The sequence below is a fragment of the Bombina bombina genome, chromosome 9, assembly GCF_027579735.1.
Source record: "Bombina bombina isolate aBomBom1 chromosome 9, aBomBom1.pri, whole genome shotgun sequence".
Taxonomy (NCBI): domain Eukaryota; kingdom Metazoa; phylum Chordata; class Amphibia; order Anura; family Bombinatoridae; genus Bombina; species Bombina bombina.
This window is the reverse complement of record NC_069507.1, coordinates 9801097-9823596: the sequence shown is the minus strand read 5'-3', so window position 1 is coordinate 9823596 and position 22500 is coordinate 9801097. Positions and strand designations below refer to the sequence as shown.

Sequence of the window (22500 nt, the reverse complement as noted above, 5' to 3'; positions counted from 1 at the left end):
TAGTTTAGCTTTAATATTAGTAAAAAAGGAGTAAAATTAAGTTTGTACCAACTGTTTGGATCTCTATGTAGTATAATCCCAAGGTATCTAAGAGTCTCGACCTCTTTTAGATCATATTGGATCCTGCTATCCTTCTTTTTATATATCCATAATATCTCGGATTTAATTGTGTTTACCTTATAGCCTGAGATTTTGCTAAATAGTTCTAAAGCACCAAACGCTATGGGAATATTTTTATATGTATGTTTAAAATATAGTAATAGGTCATCTGCATAGAGTGACAAGACTAATTTCTGTTCGCCTATATTTATCCCCTCGAGTTCTTGGCGTAGATAGATTGCCAGGGGTTCAATGGCCAAATTAAATAAAAGGGGGGACAGTGGGCAACCCTGACGTGTGCCTTTCTCCATTTTGAAAAAAGGAGTTTGGGTATTGTTAATCGCTATTGAGGAAATTGGATAATTGTATATAGTTTTGATAAATTCTATCAGCTTTCCTGTAAAACCAAATTTTGTCAGGGCCACATATAAATGATCCCATATTATGGAGTCAAATGCCTTCTCCGCGTCAATCATAACCATAGCAATATCATCTTGGTATGTTATTTTCTCCTTATTAATTTTGTTCCAAAAATATTCTATTAGCGTATATGCTTTTCTGATGTTTTTAGTAAGTGATCTATTACACATGAAACCCGCTTGATCTTGGTGGATAATTTCTTGGAGTACTTCCTTAAGACGATTCGCTATTATAGATGTTAACAGTTTGTAATCTATATTCAACAAGGAGATAGGTCTATATGACCCTAGATCTGTTAAATTTTTATCTTTTTTTGGTATAAGTGTTATGACTGACGCGGAGAAAAACCTTGACATTAATTTTCCCTCCATAAAATATTCATTGAATAAACAAGTTAGAATAAGAACAATTTCTGATTTTAGAAGCCTGTAAAACTCGGCCGGTATTTGATCTGGTCCAGGTGCCTTGCCCAATTTCGATGCCTCTATCGCTTTTATGACCTCGTCTGGGGAAATAGGCAAATTCAATCCCTTCACTTGATCTGCAGTAATCTGTGGACAAGTAATAGAGGTCCAAAATGTCTTGCTGGCTTCTTTATCTATAGCTTTCGAGGCATATATATTTTTATAATATCCATAAAAAGCTTTACTAATATCTTCGGTTTGTGTGTAATTTTGACCCTCTACTATCACATTCTCAATTATATTCTTCCGGTTCCTGACTTTCTCTAACTTTGACAGATACTTCACTGATTTACCATATCTACCACCGTAAGCAGAGTTTACTCTGGCTTCTTGCTTTATCATTTTAGCTAAGAGAAACGAGTCTCTTTCTTGTTTGGCCTTTCTATATTCTAGCCAGTATTTCCTTAGAGTGTTGTTTGTATAGTTGTGAAGCGCCCTAGCAACAGTTTTTGTTAACTGAATCTCGCGAGCTATAATCTTTTTTTTTAAAGTAATCATATATACTTTAATCTCTCCCTTTAGATATGCTTTGGCTGCTTCCCAAAATATTTCGTAGTTATTAGCATACTCTTGGTTGTTAACACAATATTCGCGCCATTTATTTTTTATCCATATTTGGAAGGATCCATCATTAATCATATGCTTTGGAAAAAAAAAATTGTTTCCCCCCCGTATATATTGATCACGTGCCCCTACCTCCAGAAATATTGTAGCATGATCTGATATTATAATTTCACCGATATCTGCACATATCTCCTCCTGCAATAAAGCATTTGAGACTAGGAAAAAATCAATACGCGAGAGAGATCTATGTACTTGAGAGATTCACAAGTGAAACTTTTTCCCCCGGGGTGCTGCACCCGCCAAATATCGTGTAAACTTAGTTCTTCACATATTTGGAAAAATATTTGAGATTTTTGCATAGGTCTTCTATTCTGTCTGTGAGACAACCTATCTAATGATGGTATAGGGGTTAAGTTGAAATCTCCAGCAAGAATTATATTTGGATCCTCTTTCAGCATTAATCTTGCTGTCATGTCACTCCAAAATAGTTGGTCTTTGACATTAGGCCCATATACATTACACACTACATATTTTATTTTTTTAATGTCCACTGTTAAAATTATCCATCTATCATTAAAATCTATTTGACTTTCTCGGATATTATATTCCAAATCTTTGTTAAATAAGAAAGCGACCCCCCGTTTCCTCCTAGAACAATCTGATGCTATTACTTGTCCTACCCAGTTGCTGTAACTATGTTCTGCTGGTGCCGGCGGAATGCGTGGGCGGGAGGCGGGTGGGCGGCTCAGCAGCGGAGGGCGGAGGGGAGGGAGTGGGAGGGCCCTACCCTAGAAATTATAGGAACAAGGAGGGATGGGGCAGCTACACTACAGAAAAGAGGTTGGGGTGCGGGGGGGGGGACTAAATGGTGATCGCGGGAGGGGGTGCGACCACTACACTGCAGAAAATGAAATGAAAAAAGAATAGGAATTAAAAAAGGGGGTTTATAGGTACTGGCAGGCAGCTGCCAGTACCTAAGATGGCAGCAATAGTTAGAGGCGGGAGGGTTAGAGAGCTGTTTGAGGGGGGGTCAGGGACATAGAGACAGGGGCAGAGAGATAGGGAGAGGGACAGGGGGAGATAGGGACAGAGGGAGAGGGACAGGGGGATATAGGGACAGAGGGATAGGGACAGGGGACTATAGGGACAGGGGGATATAGGGACAGGGGGATATAGGGACAGGGGGGATATAGGGACAGAGGGATATGGACAGGGACAGAGGGATAGGGACAGGGGGATATAGGGACAGAGGGATAGGGACAGGGACAGAGGGATAGGGACAGGGGTATATAGGGACAGAGGGACAGGGACAGGGGGGTATAGGGACAGGTGGTATAGGGACAGGGGGATATAGGGACAGAGGGATAGGGACAGGGACAGAGGGACAGGGACAGGGGGATATAGGGACAGAGGGATAGGGACAGGGACAGGGGGATATAGGGACTGAGGGATAGGGACAGGGGGATATAGGGACAGGGATAGGGACAGGGGGATATAGGGACAGGGGGATATAGGGACAGGGATAGGGACAGGGGGATATAGGGACAGGGGGATATAGGGACAGGGGGATATAGGGACAGGGGGGATATAGGGACAGAGGGATAGGGACAGGGACAGGGGGATATAGGGACAGGGATAGGGACAGAGGGATAGGGACAGGGACAGAGGGATAGGGACAGGGACAGAGGGATAGGGACAGGGACAGGGGGATATAGGGACAGAGTGATAGATGGATAGAAGGATAGGTATATTTATTTCATTAAACATTTTGTGTACACAGGCTTTAACACTAGTATATACAGTATATATATATTACACATATACTGTATGTTCCCATAGGTAAAGTTCAGAAGCTGTTTCATTATAAAAAAAAACAAAAATGATTTTTAAATGCTTATATCTTTGGGGGGAAATGAAATATTTTGCTGTAATTTTGCAGTTAGATGAAGTGATTTGGTTTAGTAGTTTTTGAGATTGAAAAAAAAAAAAAACAGGTGTATGGGTTGAAAATGCCATAGACGTAACATTGGAGAATTGCAAAAGTAAATTTAAAGGGACACTGAACCCAATTTTTTTTCTTTCATGATTCAGACAGAGCAGCAATTTTAAGCATTTTTCTAATTTACCCCTATTTTCAATTGTTCTTCTTTCTCTTGCTATCTTTATTTGAAAAAGAAGGCATCTAAGCTTTTTTTTTCTTTCTTTTTTTTCAGTACTCTGGACAGCACTTTTTTATTGGTGGATGAATTTATCCACCAATCAACAAGGACAACCCAGGTTGTTCACAAAAAATGGGCCGGCATCTAAACTTACATTCTTGCATTTCAAATAAAGATACCAAGAGAATGAAGAAAATTTGATAATAGGAGTAAATTAGAAAGTTGCTTAAAATTGCTGCTCTATCTGAATCACGAAAGAAAAAATTTGGGTTCAGTGTCCCTTTAAGCATCGGCTGCATGGATTTGTCTGAAAGTTGGTATTTGAATAGACCGTGTGCTGAGGATGTGCGTTTACACTGGGTGAAAATGTCTCTAATTCATAGTTTTTGAAAAATGTTTAGTTATTTTACACTAAAATCCAAGATGGCGCCATAAGCACATTTCTTTTACAAGATACGATGAGTCCACGGATTTCACCCTTACTTGTGGGATATCGCCTCCTGGTTAGCAGGAGGAGGCAAAGAGCACCACAGCAGAGCTGTATATATAGCTCCTCCCTTCCCTCCCACCCCAGTCATTCTCTTTGCCTGTGTTAGTGATAGGAAGAGGTAAAGTGAGGCGTTAGTTTAGATTCTTCAATCAAGAGTTTATTATTTAAAATGGTACCAAAGTGTGCTATTTTGCTATAGGGTGTAGCCTAGACCAGATCAGTCTCTTCAGTGCAAAGAGAAGCATTTGGTGGCTTTAAGGCAATAGGAACTTGTGGGACATAATTCTCACTGCGCCTCCCATATACTGTTGCTGCCCTAACCTAGAAAAATCTGAGGGATATTTCTCAGTGTTTTCTTTTCATTCACAGGTCTATGTGAAGGAATGGGACTTCACACACCTGGGAGCTGCCTTTGCTGTTGGGCAGAATGTGAGGTAAGGGCCGATTTTTATTCTGGGGTTAAAAGAAGAACAAGAAAAACTCAGAAGTATCTGCCACTGACACTGTGTATGGGAAATATAAGGAAGCCTTGGTGGTATGGGCACTTTATATTTTATTCAGGTATGATTTCTCCTTTATATTTAGGAGATTATAGTTGGCAGCTACAAGCACAATCAATTGTCACGCATCTCCCGGAGGTTGCATAGTCAGACATACTGCCCGGGAGATGACTGTTCTGAAATCGCTCTCTGCGAGCGTAATTGGGCTTTAATTTTGCTGTGTTTCTTATTGATATTCTCCTTTTTCAATCAGGAGGGACATTTTAAAGAATTGCAGTGTCACATCTCCCGGTGGTTACATAAAAATCATACCGACCGAGAGATGACTGCTTTATTTATTTATTCTTTGTTTTTCATCCGGAGGGAGAAAATATTAATTTCATTGCTCATTAGAGCAATTTCACATTCGCAAATTTCTCCCGGCGGCCATAAACATCATGCCGACCGGGAGCTTCCCTTTTTGTAAACGCCCACGACGGGCGGTCCTTGGGGAGGCAGCGTTTGCATTGCGCACCTTTTTTCCCCTTCTCTTCCGGAGTATTTTAATTTCAACTGCGCAAGAGGAAGTGTGCAGTCACTGGTCCTATTACGCGTTGTCAATATATTTGGCGTAATTAGGACCGGAGTCTGTCTTCCTGTTTGCGGTGCAGTTCCGGATCGCCATGCCCTGCCCTGCCCTACTCTGAGAGTTAGTTTTTGATCCCGGAAGGCACCTCAGCAGCCTAATGCTGATTGGCACAACTAAATTATTAAATATTAAAATGTATGATAATGGAGCGCTCAAGGAGAGCTAAAGTACAGCCGTATTGGACAGATAATACCAGATATAAGTAGACTATAGCAAGCTACTTATATCTGGTATTATCTGTCCAATACGGCTGTACTTTAGCTCTCCTTGAGCGCTCCATTATCATACATTTTAATATTTGCTAGTTTCTATAGAATCTGAGAGACTTCTATTTTGTTTTGGAGTTTGTGTAGTAGTTTTATTTTGGCGCAGTCTCACACCTCTGTGTATACCGTTCACAACTAAATTATTGCCTTGGTCCTATTTACATGCAATAAAGAGTGCTCTGTGGTTCCTAGCTAAGACCTTGCTTTTGCTTTTCATAGCGATGTCTTTTTGCAGCGGTGTTTATGTTGTTTTTGGCTGGTTTCTGCACGACAGAAATAAACCATTCTTTTAAAAATTAAAGAGACAGTAACATTTTTTCTGTATGACTTTTATTACAGGAATTGCGGCTGTTTTTGTTTGTTCATTCATCCTTTGTGACGTAGGATGGTACAAACTCTCACGAGCATGAGTTTCTTTAAGACTTTAAGAGACAGTTACGTCTTGTTCTGTGGGCATTGTATTTAATGACTTTCAGCTTTGTTAGTTCATCCCGTAGGATTGAGGATGAGACAAACACACTCAAGCCTAGAGTTAATTTTCAGAATTGAAAGAACAGCTATTCCCTTTTCGGTGATTGCTGTTTGGGAGTCTGTTAACAACTGGCCACTTATTTCCCCAGATCAAGGAGCTAATGTAGCCTAGCGGTTAGCTTTGTGGCTTCGCAGCACAAAGGTTGTTGGTTTGTATCCAGGTGCTGGATGACCATTTAAGCAGTGCCCTGCCTGTCATTTCACACTCCACTCGTGGTTATGTGACATTCTATGTTTTTACATAGGGTTTACAATTATTATTCTGACGCTTTCTCCATGTTGCTGAGAATTTCCGTTTGAGATGGAATTGGTGCCTTGGGCGTTCTATATTTACAGTTTCCCATAGCCGTATCAGCTACGAGGCTGGACAACGTTACTTAGGGGAGAAGGAGTGGTTTCGAAAATCACTACGTGAATTTAGCTACCCCTAGAGGACGGTTCTAATGGGTTCCATTTAGTTATGGGACACTCTACAGGGTTTCCAATGGCGACCATCTGTGTCCTTTGCCGCCGTCACTGGTGTGGCGGCCTATTGGTTTATTCATTTATTTCACTTCTCCCTTCCAGTTATCACCATTTATCACGCTGGGTGCGTTTGATGGCCCTATTCCAGCTCTTGGTATATTTTGATAGAGCCTTAGTTTTATGGCTATGTGTTCTATGGCTTAGATCTTGGTGAACGCAAAGCCTGCTGTTGCATCAGGAACATGCTTCGGTCCGGAGGGCAGGCTTTCCGTTCTCACTCGAGTTTCTCTAAGAGACAGTTTCTGCTTTCTAGTTTGTCTGAGGATCAGATAAGGAGAGCCGTCTTTACGCTGCGTAGGCCACCTCTCGGACCTGAGAGTGATTGCTCCAGTTCTAATATTGGTGGAATTATAGGCTACATATCTTCATGTTCTTATCCACAGAGATCATTACAAGTTCCTGAGGTTTGCCTTTCTGCACAAACACCTTCCGTTCGTGGCTCTGCCTTTTGGTCTGGCCACAGCACCCAGACTTTCACGATGGTTCTGGGGTTTTTCTGCTGGCGGTTTTAGGACCGTGGGACGTTGCAGGGGCGTCTTATCTAGACGATATTCTGATCCAGGCGTCGTCTTATCAACTGGCAAAGTCTCATACCGACATTGTTCTGTCCTTCCTGAGGACTCATGAGTGGAAGGTAAATCTGGAGTAGAGTTCGCTAGTTCCATAGACCAGTGTTCCATTATTTGGGAACTCCAATCGGCTATCTATCCATGAAACTCTTTTTGACGGAGATCAGAAGATTAAAGATTCTGTACTCATGCCGAGCACTTCAGTCCAATATTTGGCCGTCAGTGGCTCTGTGGATCATTCTGGTTGCTTGTTTTCATCTCAGTCCTCTGCAACTGTACGTGCTAAGACAGTGGAATGGAGTTTTCTACAAATCTGTCTCCTCAAATAGATCTAGATCAGGAGACAGGGGGACTCTTTTCTATGGTGGTTGTCACTGGATCATCTATCCCAGGGGAAATACTTCCGCAGACCCTCATGGGTGTTAGTGACAACAGATGCCAGCCTGTTAGGAGGGGAGCAGTCTGGGACTCCCTGAGGGCCCAGGGTGTATGGTCTTTAACGGAGTCTATACTTCCCCTCAATATCCTAGAGTTGAGAGCGATATTCATTGCGCTTCAGGCTTGGCCTCAGTTGGCTTCGGCCAAATTCATCAGATTCCAGTAGGGCAACATTACGACTGTAGCTTACATCAATCATCAGGGAGGAACAAGGAGTTCCTTAGCGATGACAGAAGTAGCAGAGATAATTCAGTGGGCGGAGGCTCATTATTGTTATCTGTCGGCGATCCACATCCCAGGTGTGGACAACTGGGATGCGGATTTCTGAGCAGACAGACTTTTCATCCGGGGAATGGGAACTCCATCCGGAGGTATTTGCCAACCTGATTCTCAGATGGCGCAGGCCGGAGTTGGATCTTATGGCATCTCGTCAGAATGCCAAGTTTCCGAGATACGGGTCCAGGTTCAGGGATCCCCAGGCCGAACTGATAGATGCCTTGGCAGTGTCTTGATCGTTCAGCCTAGCTTATGTGTTCCTTCCATTTGCTCTCCTTCCCCGGGTCATTGCTCGAGTCAAACAGCAGAGGGCTTCGGTGATTCTCATCGCTCCTGCGTGACCTCGCAGGACTTGGTATGCCGATCTGGTGGACATGTCGTTTCAGCCACCGTGGAAGCTTCCATTAAGGAAAGACCTTCTCATTCAGGGACCCTTCCATCATCCGAATCTAGTTTCTCTGCAGCTAACTGCTTGGAGATTGAACGCTTGATTTTATCTAAGCGAGGGTTTTCAGATTCAGTCATAGATACTTTGATTCAGGCACGTAAGCCTGTTACTAGAAAAAAATTACCATAAGATATGGCGTAAATATCTTTATTGGTGCGAATCCAAGGGCTACTCATGGAGTAGGGTTAGGATTCCCAGAATTTTGTCTTTTCTCAAAGGAGGATTGGAGAAAGGGTTGTCAGCTAGTTCCTTAGAGGGACAGATTTCTGCTTTGTCTATTTTGCTACTCAAGCGTCTGGCAGATGTTCCAGATGTCCAATCTTTTTGTCAGGCTCTGACTAGAATCAGGCCTGTGTTTAGTCCAATTGCTCCTCCTTGGAGTTTTGAATTTAGTTCTAATGTTCTTCAAGGGGTTCCGTTTGAAACTATGCATTCCATAGATATTAAGTTATTATCTTGGAAAGTTTTTATTTTTGGTTGCTCTTTCTTCTGTTCGCAGAGTTTCTGAGCTTCGGCATTACAATGCGTTTCTCCTTATCTTATTTTCCATTCTGATAAGGTGGTGTTACCTACCAAACCTGGTTTTCTTCCTAAGGTTGTTTCTAAAAATATTAATCAGGAAATTGTTGTTCCTTCTTTGTGTCCTAATCCTCCTTCTAAGAAGGAGCAGCTGTTACATAACTTGGATGTGGTCCGTGCTTTAAAGTTTTACTTGCAGGCCACTAAGGATTTTCGTCAATCTTCTTCCCTGTTTATTGTTTTTTTCTGGGAAGCGTAGGGGTCAGAATGCTGCAGCTACCTCTCTTTCATTTTGGCTGAAGAGTATCATCCGGTTTGCATATGAGACTGCTGGAGAGCAGCCTCCTGCTCGTATTACGACTCATTCCACTAGAGCTGTGGCTTCCTCATGGGTATTCAAAAATGATGCTTCGGTTGCACTGATTTACAAATCTGCAACTTGGTCTTCTCTTCACACTTTTTTCCAAATTTTACAAATTCGATATGTTGGCCTTCGTCTGAGGCTGTTTTTGGGAGGAAAGCAGTGGTGCCTTCCGTTTAGGTTCCCTATCTTGTCCATCCCGTTTCATCCATGTACTATAGCTTTGATATTGTATCCCACAAGTAAGGATGAAATCCGTGGACTCATCGTATCGTAAAAGAAACAAATTTATCAGGTAAGAATAAATTTCCTTTTTTGCACGTGCATGTTTGTTTTGTGAGCTCTGATTCTTTCCTTGTAACTGTCAGTAGTGGCGCATGCTGCGTCTGCCGGAAGGAGTGTGACTGCTATGTGAGGAATTAGTGCCGGAGCTGCATGTAACTCATTGTTATTATCGTGCGCTGTCTGCACAGTGTAACGCTTCCAGAACTCTCTGCCTGGGACCCATGCTCTGCCATTGTAGTGTGATGCTTTCTCTGGTGCTTTTATCTACGCCAGCTGCCCATTAGGGGAGACCATTCTGCTGTACTGTGTGCTCGGCAGCTGAAGGGAACTGCTGTGTGCCTGGGGGTTATGCTGTGCAAAGTGGACCTGCCAGTGTATCTCTGCCCAACCTATGTATGGCAGTGACTTTTACCTGCTGTCTGCACTGTAACAACAGACTCGCAGCCGGCAATCTGAGAAATCAGTGCAGGGCCGGTGTTGGCTTATTCTGACCGTTCTTTTTCTTAGCTACCTGATAGATGAAAGGGAGTCTCACAATTCAAAGCACTTGAAAGGGTTAAACAAACCTAACCGCCTGTAGGGTTAATCAAATACAACCTCAATTCTGAATAAGTTGGGATACTATGGAAAATGCAAAAAAACAAAGATAAAGAGTCGTATAAAAATTAAATTAACCATGTACTATATTGAAAACACATTATTTGATGTTTTACTTTGTGAATTTAATGTATTTTTGAAAATACACAATTATTTCAAATCTGATGACTGCAACATGTTCTAAAAATTTGGGACGGGGACATTTAGGACTAATAGTGATGTGACAATTTGAAATAAGAAGGTGATGTGAAACCAGGTGAGGCAATCGTGTATTCATAGTATAAGGATGGGTCGATGCTCGCCAATCTGCCAACAGATGCGTCGGTGAATAATCCAACACTTTGAGAACAACATTCCCCAAAGACAAATTTGTAGGATTTTGGGCGTTTCACCCTCTACAGTGCACAATATAATTAAAATATTCAAGAAATCCAGTCAAATCATGTTGTATTAGCCGAAAACCACTTCTGAATGGGCGTGATCTCCGATCCCTCAAATGTCACTGTTAAAAAAAAAACATCATGAGTCTATAATGGATATCCTGACATGGAATACTTTGGTAAACCATTCACCGCTACGTCTACAGATGCAAGTTAAGGCTTTACTATGCAAAGCAGAAGCCATACATCAACACTGTCCAGAAGCCCCGCCAACTTCTCTGGGCTCGGTCTCATCTGATATGGACAGTAGCACAGTGGAATCGTGTTTTGTAGTCCGACGAGTCAGCATTTTAAATAGTTTTTGGAAAAAACAGCAGTCATGTTCTCCGGGCCAAAGAAGAAATGTACCATCAAAGCTGTTATCAGCGTCAGGTCCAAAAGCTAGCGTCTGTCATGGGATCGGGGTGTGTCAGTGCCCATGGCATGGGTAACTTGCACATCTGTGAGGGCACCATTAATGCAGAAATATATGTATACATTTTGGAGAAACATATGCTGCCATCCAGACGTCGTCTTTTCCAGGGACGTCCCTGCATTTTCCAGCAGGACAACGCCAAACCACATTCTGCCCGAATTAAAAGCACATGGTTGCAGAAAGTGTGGGTGCTAGCATGGCCTGCCTGCAGTCCTGACCAGTCTCCAATTGAGAATGTGTGGTGCATTATGAATTGCAAAAATAAGGCAACGAAGGTCCTGTACAGTTGCGCAGCTGAAGACATGCATAATGGATGTATGGGGGGGGGGGGGGATTCCGCTTGCTAAACTTAACTAACTGGTGTTTTCAGTGCCCAAATGCTTAATAAGTGTTATAAAAAGTTGATGCTATCAGATTTGAAATTACTGTATATTTTCAAAAATTAAATTCACAAAGTAAAACATCAAATAATGTGTTAATAATGTGTTTTCAATAAAGTACAGTGTGAATTGAATTTTTAAATCAGTTCAGTTTGCAGAAGGTTCTCTGGAGATAAATCTATTGTCCCCAGGCAGTATGTGCAGGAGAACAAGATTCATCTGACCATTAGCTGTTATTATTCCCATCAGATCTTCATACAATGTTGTAAGGCCCTTCAACTCCACAAAATGCAACAATGTGGCAGGAACTGACAAACACAAACATCACAGTACACTCTATGGTGGCAACTAATCTATGGAACCCTGGAGGTCCTGGCCAGGGCACAATAAAGAACAACATAATTCCTCATTCCTAGCTGTGTAGCCACTGTGCCACCTCCTCTCAGCTGTATAATGTGGCTGTGTCACACCAGGTGTCCCCATTGCAGTTCTGGTAGCCCAGCTGATTGTCCTTGTGTAGGACCAAGAGCTTTACCACCTAGAGATGCCCTTGCTTGGAGGCTAGGTGCAGGAGCAGGTTGCCTTCTTTGTCCGGTATATTAACATCTGCACTGAACTCCAGTAGGGTTTTCAGTGTGTCATGGAAGCCAGCTCTGGCCACATCATGTATTCTGACTCTGATAGTTGTGATAGTGATCTATCCCTTGCTGAGACCTCTATGCCTGGCCTGTATAAGAAGATACAATTACTGCAGACAATTCTTGTCAGATAGCTGAACTCGCCAATACCTTATCCATCCACAAAGTTGCTTTATTTTGAATATTGGGTTACAGCAGATAATAAGATACAGCAGATGAATGGTTACAGTATTTAGGCAGTCAAAAGTTGATACTGTTCGTAGCGTGCAATGTAGATTAACATGTGTGCTTGTTACATGAGGCCTGTTAGCTGCAGCCATGACACAGGAAAAGCATCATCAAACTACAAGGGCGGAGCAATACACAAAAGGGAAATGCATAATAGGTCTGAGGGAAGGTACCACAGAAAACAGGAGCGTTACCAAAAAAGGTCACTAGATGGCAGCACAGAATAAAACAGAGTAGCTTTGAGAAAATGGCATAGAGAACTATATAATTTCTTAACTATATCAACATGAATATTAACAGAGGCTATGTCATATTCTATGCCCCATTGGGGCAGCACATCATGGAACACGGAGAAGCCAGTCCTGTCCTTCAGGTTGGGGTTGGCGCCTCTGCTTAGCAACAGCCTGGCAATTGCAGGATTACCCAGCCTCATAACCTCTGGACAGATAAAAACAATCAGTGGAAATCTTGTAGTTTTCTCCAACATAGGTGTGTCCGGTCCACGGCGTCATCCTTACTTGTGGGATATTCTCTTCCCCAACAGGAAATGGCAAAGAGCCCAGCAAAGCTGGTCACATGATCCCTCCTAGGCTCCGCCTTCCCCAGTCATTCTCTTTGCCGTTGTACAGGCAACATCTCCACGGAGATGGCTTAGAGTTTTTTAGTGTTTAACTGTAGTTTTTATTATTCAATCAAGAGTTTGTTATTTTAAAATAGTGCTGGTATGTACTATTTACTCTGAAACAGAAAAGAGATGAAGATTTCTGTTTGTAAGAGGAAAATGATTTTAGCAACCGTTACTAAAATCGATGGCTGTTTCCACACAGGACTGTTGAGAGGAATTAACTTCAGTTGGGGGAACAGTGAGCAGACTTTTGCTGCTTGAGGTATGACACATTCTAACAAGACGATGTAATGCTGGAAGCTGTCATTTTCCCTATGGGATCCGGTAAGCCATTTTTATTACAGAAAGAAAAAAAGGGCTTCACAAGGGCTTTTTAAGACTGTAGACATTTTCTGGGCTAAATCGATTTATATATAAATATATTTTATACTCCATAGCCTTGAGGAATTAATTTAATCTTGGGAATTATGTAAAATAACCGGCAGGCACTGTAGTGGACACCTTATTCTCTAGGGGCTTTCCCTAATCATAGGCAGAGCCTCATTTTCGCGCCTCTATTGCGCACTTGTTTTTGAGAAGCATGACATGCAGATGCATGTGTGAGGAGCTCTGATACATAGAAAAGACTTTCTGAAGGCGTCATTTGGTATCGTATTCCCCTTTGGGCTTGGTTGGGTCTCAGCAAAGCAGATACCAGGGACTGTAAAGGGGTTAAATATAAAAACGGCTCCGGTTCCGTTATTTTAAGGGTTAAAGCTTCCAAATTTGGTGTGCAATACTTTTAAGGCTTTAAGACACTGTGGTGAAATTTTGGTGAATTTTGAACAATTCCTTCATACTTTTTCGCAATTGCAGTAATAAAGTGTGTTCAGTTTAAAATTTAAAGTGACAGTAACGGTTTATTTTAAAACGTTTTTTGTACTTTGTTATCAAGTTTTTGCCTGTTTAACATGTCTGAACTACCAGATAGACTGTGTTCTGAATGTGGGGAAGCCAAGGTTCCTTCTCATTTAAATAGATGTGATTTATGTGACACAAAATTTAGAGAAAATGATGCCCAAGATGATTCCTCAAGTGAGGGGAGTAAGCATGGTACTGCATCATCCCCTCCTTCGTCTACGCCAGTCTTGCCCACTCAGGAGGCCCCTAGTACATCTAGCGCGCCAATACTCCTTACTATGCAACAATTAACGTCTGTAATGGATAATTCTATCAAAAACATTTTAGCCAAAATGCCCACTTATCAGCGTAAGCGCGACTGCTCTGTTTTAGAAAATACTGAAGAGCATGAGGACGCTGATGATATTGGTTCTGAAGGGCCCCTACACCAGTCTGAGGGGGCCAGGGAGGTTTTGTCTGAGGGAGAAATTTCAGATTCAGGGAAAATTTCTCAACAAGCTGAACCTGATGTGATTACATTTAAATTTAAATTGGAACATCTCCGCGCTCTGCTTAAGGAGGTGTTATCCACTCTGGATGATTGTGAGAATTTGGTCATTCCAGAGAAACTATGTAAAATGGACAAGTTCCTAGAGGTCCCGGGGCCCCCCGAAGCTTTTCCTATACCCAAGCGGGTGGCGGACATTGTAAATAAAGAATGGGAAAGGCCCGGTATACCTTTCGTCCCTCCCCCCATATTTAAAAAATTGTTTCCTATGGTCGACCCCAGAAAGGACTTATGGCAGACAGTCCCCAAGGTCGAGGGGGCGGTTTCTACTCTAAACAAACGCACCACTATACCCATAGAAGATAGTTGTGCTTTCAAAGATCCTATGGATAAAAAATTAGAAGGTTTGCTTAAAAAGATGTTTGTTCAGCAAGGTTACCTTCTACAACCAATTTCATGCATTGTTCCTGTCACTACAGCAGCGTGTTTCTGGTTCGATGAGCTAGAAAAGGCGCTCAATAATAATTCTTCTTCTTATGAGGAGATTATGGACAGAATTCATGCTCTCAAATTGGCTAATTCTTTCACCCTAGACGCCACTTTGCAATTGGCTAGGTTAGCGGCGAAAAATTCTGGTTTTGCTATTGTGGCGCGCAGAGCGCTTTGGTTAAAATCTTGGTCAGCGGATGCGTCTTCCAAGAACAAATTGCTTAACATTCCTTTCAAGGGGAAAACGCTGTTTGGCCCTGACTTGAAAGAGATTATCTCTGATATCACTGGGGGCAAGGGCCACGCCCTTCCTCAGGATAGGTCTTTCAAGGCCAAAAATAAACCTAATTTTCGTCCCTTTCGCAGAAACGGACCAGCCCCAAGTGCTACGTCCTCTAAGCAAGAGGGTAATACTTCTCAAGCCAAGCCAGCCTGGAGACCAATGCAAGGCTGGAACAAAGGAAAGCAGGCCAAGAAACCTGCCACTGCTACCAAGACAGCATGAGATGTTGGCCCCCGATCCGGGACCGGATCTGGTGGGGGGCAGACTCTCTCTCTTCGCTCAGGCTTGGGCAAGAGATGTTCTGGATCCTTGGGCACTAGAAATAGTCTCCCAAGGTTATCTTCTGGAATTCAAGGGGCTTCCCCCAAGGGGGAGGTTCCACAGGTCTCAATTGTCTTCAGACCACATAAAAAGACAGGCATTCTTACATTGTGTAGAAGACCTGTTAAAAATGGGAGTGATTCATCCTGTTCCATTAGGAGAACAAGGGATGGGGTTCTACTCCAATCTGTTCGTAGTTCCCAAAAAAGAGGGAACATTCAGACCAATCTTAGATCTCAAGATCCTAAACAAGTTTCTCAAGGTTCCATCGTTCAAAATGGAAACCATTCGAACAATTCTTCCTTCCATCCAGGAAGGTCAATTCATGACCACGGTGGATTTAAAGGATGCGTATCTACATATTCCTATCCACAAGGAACATCATCGGTTCCTAAGGTTCGCATTCCTGGACAAGCATTACCAGTTTGTGGCACTTCCGTTCGGATTAGCCACTGCTCCAAGGATTTTCACTAAGGTACTAGGGTCCCTTCTAGCGGTGCTAAGACCAAGGGGCATTGCAGTAGTACCTTACTTAGACGACATTCTGATTCAAGCGTCGTCCCTTCCTCAAGCAAAGGCTCACACGGACATTGTCCTGGCCTTTCTCAGATCTCACGGGTGGAAAGTGAACGTAGAAAAAAGTTCTCTATCTCCGTCAACAAGGGTTCCCTTCTTGGGAACAATAATAGACTCCTTAGAAATGAGGATTTTTCTGACAGAGGCCAGAAAATCAAAACTTCTAAACTCTTGTCAAATACTTCATTCTGTTCCTCTTCCTTCCATAGCGCAGTGCATGGAAGTAATAGGTTTGATGGTAGCGGCAATGGACATAGTTCCTTTTGCGCGAATTCATCTAAGACCATTACAACTGTGCATGCTCAGTCAGTGGAATGGGGACTATACAGACTTGTCTCCGACGATACAAGTAGATCAGAGGACCAGAGATTCACTCCGTTGGTGGCTGTCCCTGGACAACCTGTCACAGGGGATGAGCTTCCGCAGACCAGAGTGGGTCATTGTCACGACCGACGCCAGTCTGGTGGGCTGGGGCGCGGTCTGGGGACCCCTGAAAGCTCAGGGTCTTTGGTCTCTGGAAGAATCTCTTCTCCCGATAAATATTCTGGAACTGAGAGCGATATTCAATGCTCTCAAGGCTTGGCCTCAGCTAGCAAAGGCCAAGTTCATACGGTTTCAATCAGACAACATGACGACTGTTGCATACATCAACCATCAGGGGGGAACAAGGAGTTCCCTGGCGATGGAAGAAGTGACCAAAATCATTCAATGGGCGGAGACTCACTCCTGCCACTTGTCTGCAATCCACATCCCAGGAGTGGAAAATTGGGAAGCGGATTTTCTGAGTCGTCAGACTTTTCATCCGGGGGAGTGGGAACTCCATCCGGAAATCTTTGCCCAAATTACTCAATTGTGGGGCATTCCAGACATGGATCTGATGGCCTCTCGTCAGAACTTCAAGGTTCCTTGCTACGGGTCCAGATCCAGGGATCCCAAGGCGACTCTAGTAGATGCACTAGTAGCACCTTGGACCTTCAAACTAGCTTATGTATTCCCGCCGTTTCCTCTCATCCCCAGGCTGGTAGCCAGGATCAATCAGGAGAGGGCATCGGTGATCTTGATAGCTCCTGCGTGGCCACGCAGGACTTGGTATGCAGACCTGGTGAATATGTCATCGGCTCCACCATGGAAGCTACCTTTGAGACGAGACCTTCTTGTTCAAGGTCCGTTCGAACATCCGAATCTGGTCTCACTCCAACTGACTGCTTGGAGATTGAACGCTTGATCTTATCAAAGCGAGGGTTCTCAGATTCTGTCATTGATACTCTTGTTCAGGCCAGAAAGCCTGTAACTAGAAAAATGTACCACAAAATATGGAAAAAATATATCTGTTGGTGTGAATCTAAAGGATTCCCTTGGGACAAGGTAAAAATTCCTAAGATTCTATCCTTTCTTCAAGAAGGTTTGGAGAAAGGATTATCTGCAAGTTCCTTGAAGGGACAGATTTCTGCCTTGTCTGTGTTACTTCACAAAAAGCTGGCAGCTGTGCCAGATGTTCAAGCCTTTGTTCAGGCTCTGGTTAGAATCAAGCCTGTTTACAAACCTTTGACTCCTCCTTGGAGTCTCAATTTAGTTCTTTCAGTTCTTCAGGGGGTTCCGTTTGAACCCTTACATTCCGTTGATATCAAGTTATTATCTTGGAAAGTTGCAATTTCTTCTGCTAGAAGAGTTTCAGAATTATCTGCTCTGCAGTGTTCTCCTCCTTATCTGGTGTTCCATGCAGATAAGGTGGTTTTACGTACTAAACCTGGTTTTCTTCCGAAAGTTGTTTCTAACAAAAACATTAACCAGGAGATAGTCGTGCCTTCTTTGTGTCCGAATCCAGTTTCAAAGAAGGAACGTTTGTTGCACAATTTGGATGTAGTGCGTGCTCTAAAATTCTATTTAGATGCTACAAAGGATTTTAGACAAACATCTTCCTTGTTTGTTGTTTATTCTGGTAAAAGGAGAGGTCAAAAAGCAACTTCTACCTCTCTCTTTTTGGCTTAAAAGCATCATCAGATTGGCTTACGAGACTGCCGGACGGCAGCCTCCTGAAAGAATCACAGCTCATTCCACTAGGGCTGTGGCTTCCACATGGGCCTTCAAGAACGAGGCTTCTGTTGATCAGATATGTAAGGCAGCGACTTGGTCTTCACTGCACACTTTTACTAAATTTTACAAATTTGATACTTTTGCTTCTTCTGAGGCTATTTTTGGGAGAAAGGTTTTGCAAGCCGTGGTGCCTTCCATCTAGGTGACCTGATTTGCTCCCTCCCTTCATCCGTGTCCTAAAGCTTTGGTATTGGTTCCCACAAGTAAGGATGACGCCGTGGACCGGACACACCTATGTTGGAGAAAACAGAATTTATGTTTACCTGATAAATTACTTTCTCCAACGGTGTGTCCGGTCCACGGCCCGCCCTGGTTTTTTAATCAGGTCTGATAATTTATTTTCTTTAACTACAGTCACCACGGTATCATATGGTTTCTCCTATGCAAATATTCCTCCTTTACGTCGGTCGAATGACTGGGGAAGGCGGAGCCTAGGAGGGATCATGTGACCAGCTTTGCTGGGCTCTTTGCCATTTCCTGTTGGGGAAGAGAATATCCCACAAGTAAGGATGACGCCGTGGACCGGACACACCGTTGGAGAAAGTAATTTATCAGGTAAACATAAATTCTGTTTTTTATTAAGAGTTCCTGCTTGTCTAGGGGCACATTGTGTGTCTAGGGGCAGCATGTTTATATCTAGGGATCGACTCTCTGTATGCCTTGGGGTAACCAGTGAGCCTCTATAGGTGGAACCATGTTTGTGTCTAGGGGCAGCCTGTATTGTAGTACCAGTCTTTGTTTAGGAGCAAACTCTCCGTATGACTAGAGGTAACCTATGAGTAGCTTAATGAGTTTTATGTATGCCTAGGGGTAACCTGTGAGTAACTTGATGAGTTTTATGTATGCCTAGGGGTAACCTGTGAGTAACTTGATGAGTTTTATGTATGCCTAGGGGTAACCTGTGAGTAACTTGATGAGTTTTATTTATGCCTAGGGGTAACCTGTGAGTAACTTGATAAGTTTTATGTATGCCTAGGGGTAACCTGTGAGTAACTTGATGAGTTTTATGTCTGCCTAGGGGGGGATAGTATACACCAATTTTAATTTAACTGCATGTAATAGACACTACTATAAAGAATAATATGCACAGATACCGATATAAAAATCCAGTTTAAAACCCATTTAAAAACGTACTTAGAAGCTCCCAGTTTAGCACTGTTGAAAAGGTTAGGCTGGAACACTCACTGCAAGTGGTTCTATAGCAAGAAAAGCAGACCTCCCCCCTCCCCCCTCTGCATCGGAAAAGACCCTTTGCACAAACAGGAGCAAACTGGGGTAGGTAGCTGACGGTATTCTCCAAAAACTTTGGGACTTGGTTAGGAGTCTGAAAATCAGCGCAATGTTATTTAAAAATAAGCAAAACTATTTAAAAAACTGTATGGGCTATATAAATGGATCATCTACAAAACATTTATGCAAAGAAAAATCGAGCGTACAATGTCCCTTTAATAACTGCTGCTGGTAACTGCAAACTTCTCTCTAGACTTTAATGAATATTGTTGTTCCTAATATTAGGTGTTACGTTAACAAATTAAATAGGATCTAGCCTTCTGTTATCTTATTGCGTTGTTTTATAAGACACATTAGTACCTGGTTCAGTGGTCACTGTCTGGTGTGGTTATGTGTATACTAGCAGCGCAGTGCACACAGAACTGTAATAAGATCATATAGGGCTTACAGGTTATTGTTGTGACCCAGTAGTTAGATATCCCTGATTACACTGTCAGCTTATGTGTGTGACTTGTCAGTCTAGCCTGTGAGCAGTGTGTCTGACATTAAGGGATATCCCAATACACAGTGGTTATAATATGCAGCTTATTCACTGGATATTAGGGATGGGTGAATGTGTTTATATTCAAATGTTAGAACGAATGTTATTGTAGAAATTCGATTTACATAATCGAATGTTGACAAGAACAAATATTCTCAAAAATTCTATAATTGAATGCTATTTACAGTTTTCGAATGTTACTTTCGAATTCGGATGTTCATAATTAGATCGAATGTCCACATTCGAAATTTCGAATGTAACATTCGATTTAACAAATACTATTCAGAAGTTCAATAGTTCATGTTGTATGGAATTTAGTAAATTGATACATATTAGATATTTTGAATATTGCATAATTTGAATACATGAAACGAATGTTAGAATGTTGTACAAACGAATGTGTTAATATTTGTTTCATTTTTCGAATGTTGCAAAACATTCGCCCATCCCTACTGGATATATGGATATATAAAATGATATTCAGAAATGCAGTGTAGGGCTTAGCATGAGCCTGGAGCAGTCTAAGGGTTAAGGCTGTAGGAGAGAGGGTTGGTATTGGGGTGCAACATTGTTGCAGTTCAGGGAAGGCCCCTCCTTACCAGTAGAAAAGCTGAGTCTCCCCAAGCAACTTCTTCTTCTCCATCGGATCCTGACTGAGGCAGTTTTGTCCCTCCTATCCCCTTAGTTTAATCTATCTCTTTGTAAGCTGACGGCAAGCAATGGCAGGGCTATGGCTACTCACCCTAGGCCTCTATAAGCCCATTGCTGTAAGATATGGATCTCCTCTCTCTGTTATGCGGTTTGAGCGGCTTGGTAGCAGAGAATCCTTATCTTAGGTGGAAGATCTTCATGCACTCTGGCAGCGGGAGATCCTGGTCCTGTTGCGCAGGAGAAGGTCGCTAGGGGTGAGTGATGACCAGACTTCCAGGGAGGAGCGGTAGGCCTCACGTGACGGTAACCCTCCTCCCTCCCTCTTGAGGGATGGTCAAGTGATCTCTGCAACCCCTCAGCGTCATCTCCGTAGAGCAGAGACCTCTCTGCTGCTGTTTCCGTTGGGCCGGTGATCTCCTTGCTGTACTGGGTTAGTTGGTCTCTATGCCGCCATATTAGTTATATTGGTTCTTTAAATAATATTTAAGTTTAATAAAATTTCTGACCTGTGACGGTCAAAATTTTCCCATACAAAGTTGTCTGTCGTTATTTTGCACAACATGCACATGTACATAATTATTTAAGTTAAGTTATGGGTTAAAATTCCTTTTCTCTGATGGGAAGGATCCGATAAGCGTTTAATCCCTTATTAAAAACACACATGGTGTCTGTCTAACTAATTGATTGAAAAACATTTTTTTTTATTATTTCTGAGTTAATTATTTTAAGCGTGGTAGTAGTATTTAAGATTAATTTGATAGTTATGGATTTTTAATTACAAATTGCTGATCTTAATTCCCTTTTTTGTTCTTATCCTAACTGTATTTTATTAAATATAAAAATATGTATGTTTTTTTCAAGAACATTTTAAAAAAATGAAATAAATTGGCTTATGTTAATGTCTAAGTACTCAATCAAACGTTAAAAAGGAAGGAAATTCTGAACCTAAACTGCCCCATCCCTGGGTGCTTTGCAAGACATCACGGATCACATCATCAATGACATTGCTAGTGACATCACCTATGACACTATCAGTTTAATAACTAGTGCCATAACTCATGACATCATCCTACAGATATTTCTAAAAGTATAATACACTCACAGCCACCACACACTCACAGCCACCACACACTCACAGCCACCACACACTCACATCCACCACACACTCACAGCCACCACACACTCACCGCCACCACACACTCACCGCCACCACCACACACTCACAGCCACCACACACTCACAGCCACCACACACTCACAGTACCCTCTTTCCTGTACACACAAGCATCTCCTCATTCCTCTCTCTTATTTCCTTCCCCTTACACACAGCCTTGCCTTCTGTGTTACCCCTTCTATCTGCCCCTCCTTCCCCTTACACACAGCCTTGCTTCTGTTACCCCTTCTATCTGCCCCTCCTTCCCCTTACACACAGCCTTGCTTCTGTGTTACCCCTTCTATCTGCCCCTCCTTCCCCTTACACACAGCCTTGCCTTCTGTGTTACCCCTTCTATCTGCCCCTCCTTCCCCTTACACACAGCCTTGCTTCTGTGTTACCCCTTCTATCTGCCCCTCCTTCCCCTTACACACAGCCTTGCCTTCTGTGTTACCCCTTCTATCTGCCCCTCCTTCCCCTTACACACAGCCTTGCCTTCTGTGTTACCCCTTCTATCTGCCCCTCCTTCCCCCTTACACACAGCCTTGCTTCTGTGTTACCCCTTCTATCTGCCCCCTCCTTCCCCTTACACACAGCCTTGCCTTCTGTGTTACCCCTTCTATCTGCCCCTCCTTCCCCCTTACACACAGCCTTGCTTCTGTGTTACCCCTTCTATCTGCCCCCTCCTTCCCCTTACACACAGCCTTGCTTCTGTGTTACCCCTTCTATCTGCCCCCTCCTTCCCCCTTACACACAGCCTTGCTTCTGTGTTACCCCTTCTATCTGCCCCCTCCTTCCCCTTACACACAGCCTTGCCTTCTGTGTTACCCCTTCTATCTGCCCCTCCTTCCCCTTACACACAGCCTTGCCTTCTGTGTTACCCCTTCTATCTGCCCCTCCTTCCCCTTACA

At 42.9% G+C, this 22500-nt stretch overlaps 2 protein-coding genes across 2 annotated transcripts in view; one reads left to right on the top strand and one right to left on the bottom strand.

Annotated features, from left to right (window-relative positions):
• Window positions 1-22500, top strand: part of SORBS1 (sorbin and SH3 domain containing 1) — a gene marked incomplete in the record, with an annotated part of 400431 nt that overhangs the window by 90046 nt on the left and 287885 nt on the right.
• Window positions 11817-12673, bottom strand: LOC128639542 (cyclin-dependent kinase 4 inhibitor C-like). Its single transcript, XM_053691675.1, is given in 2 exon segments — window positions 11817-12045; window positions 12588-12673. Coding segments are annotated over 2 exon segments (315 nt in total).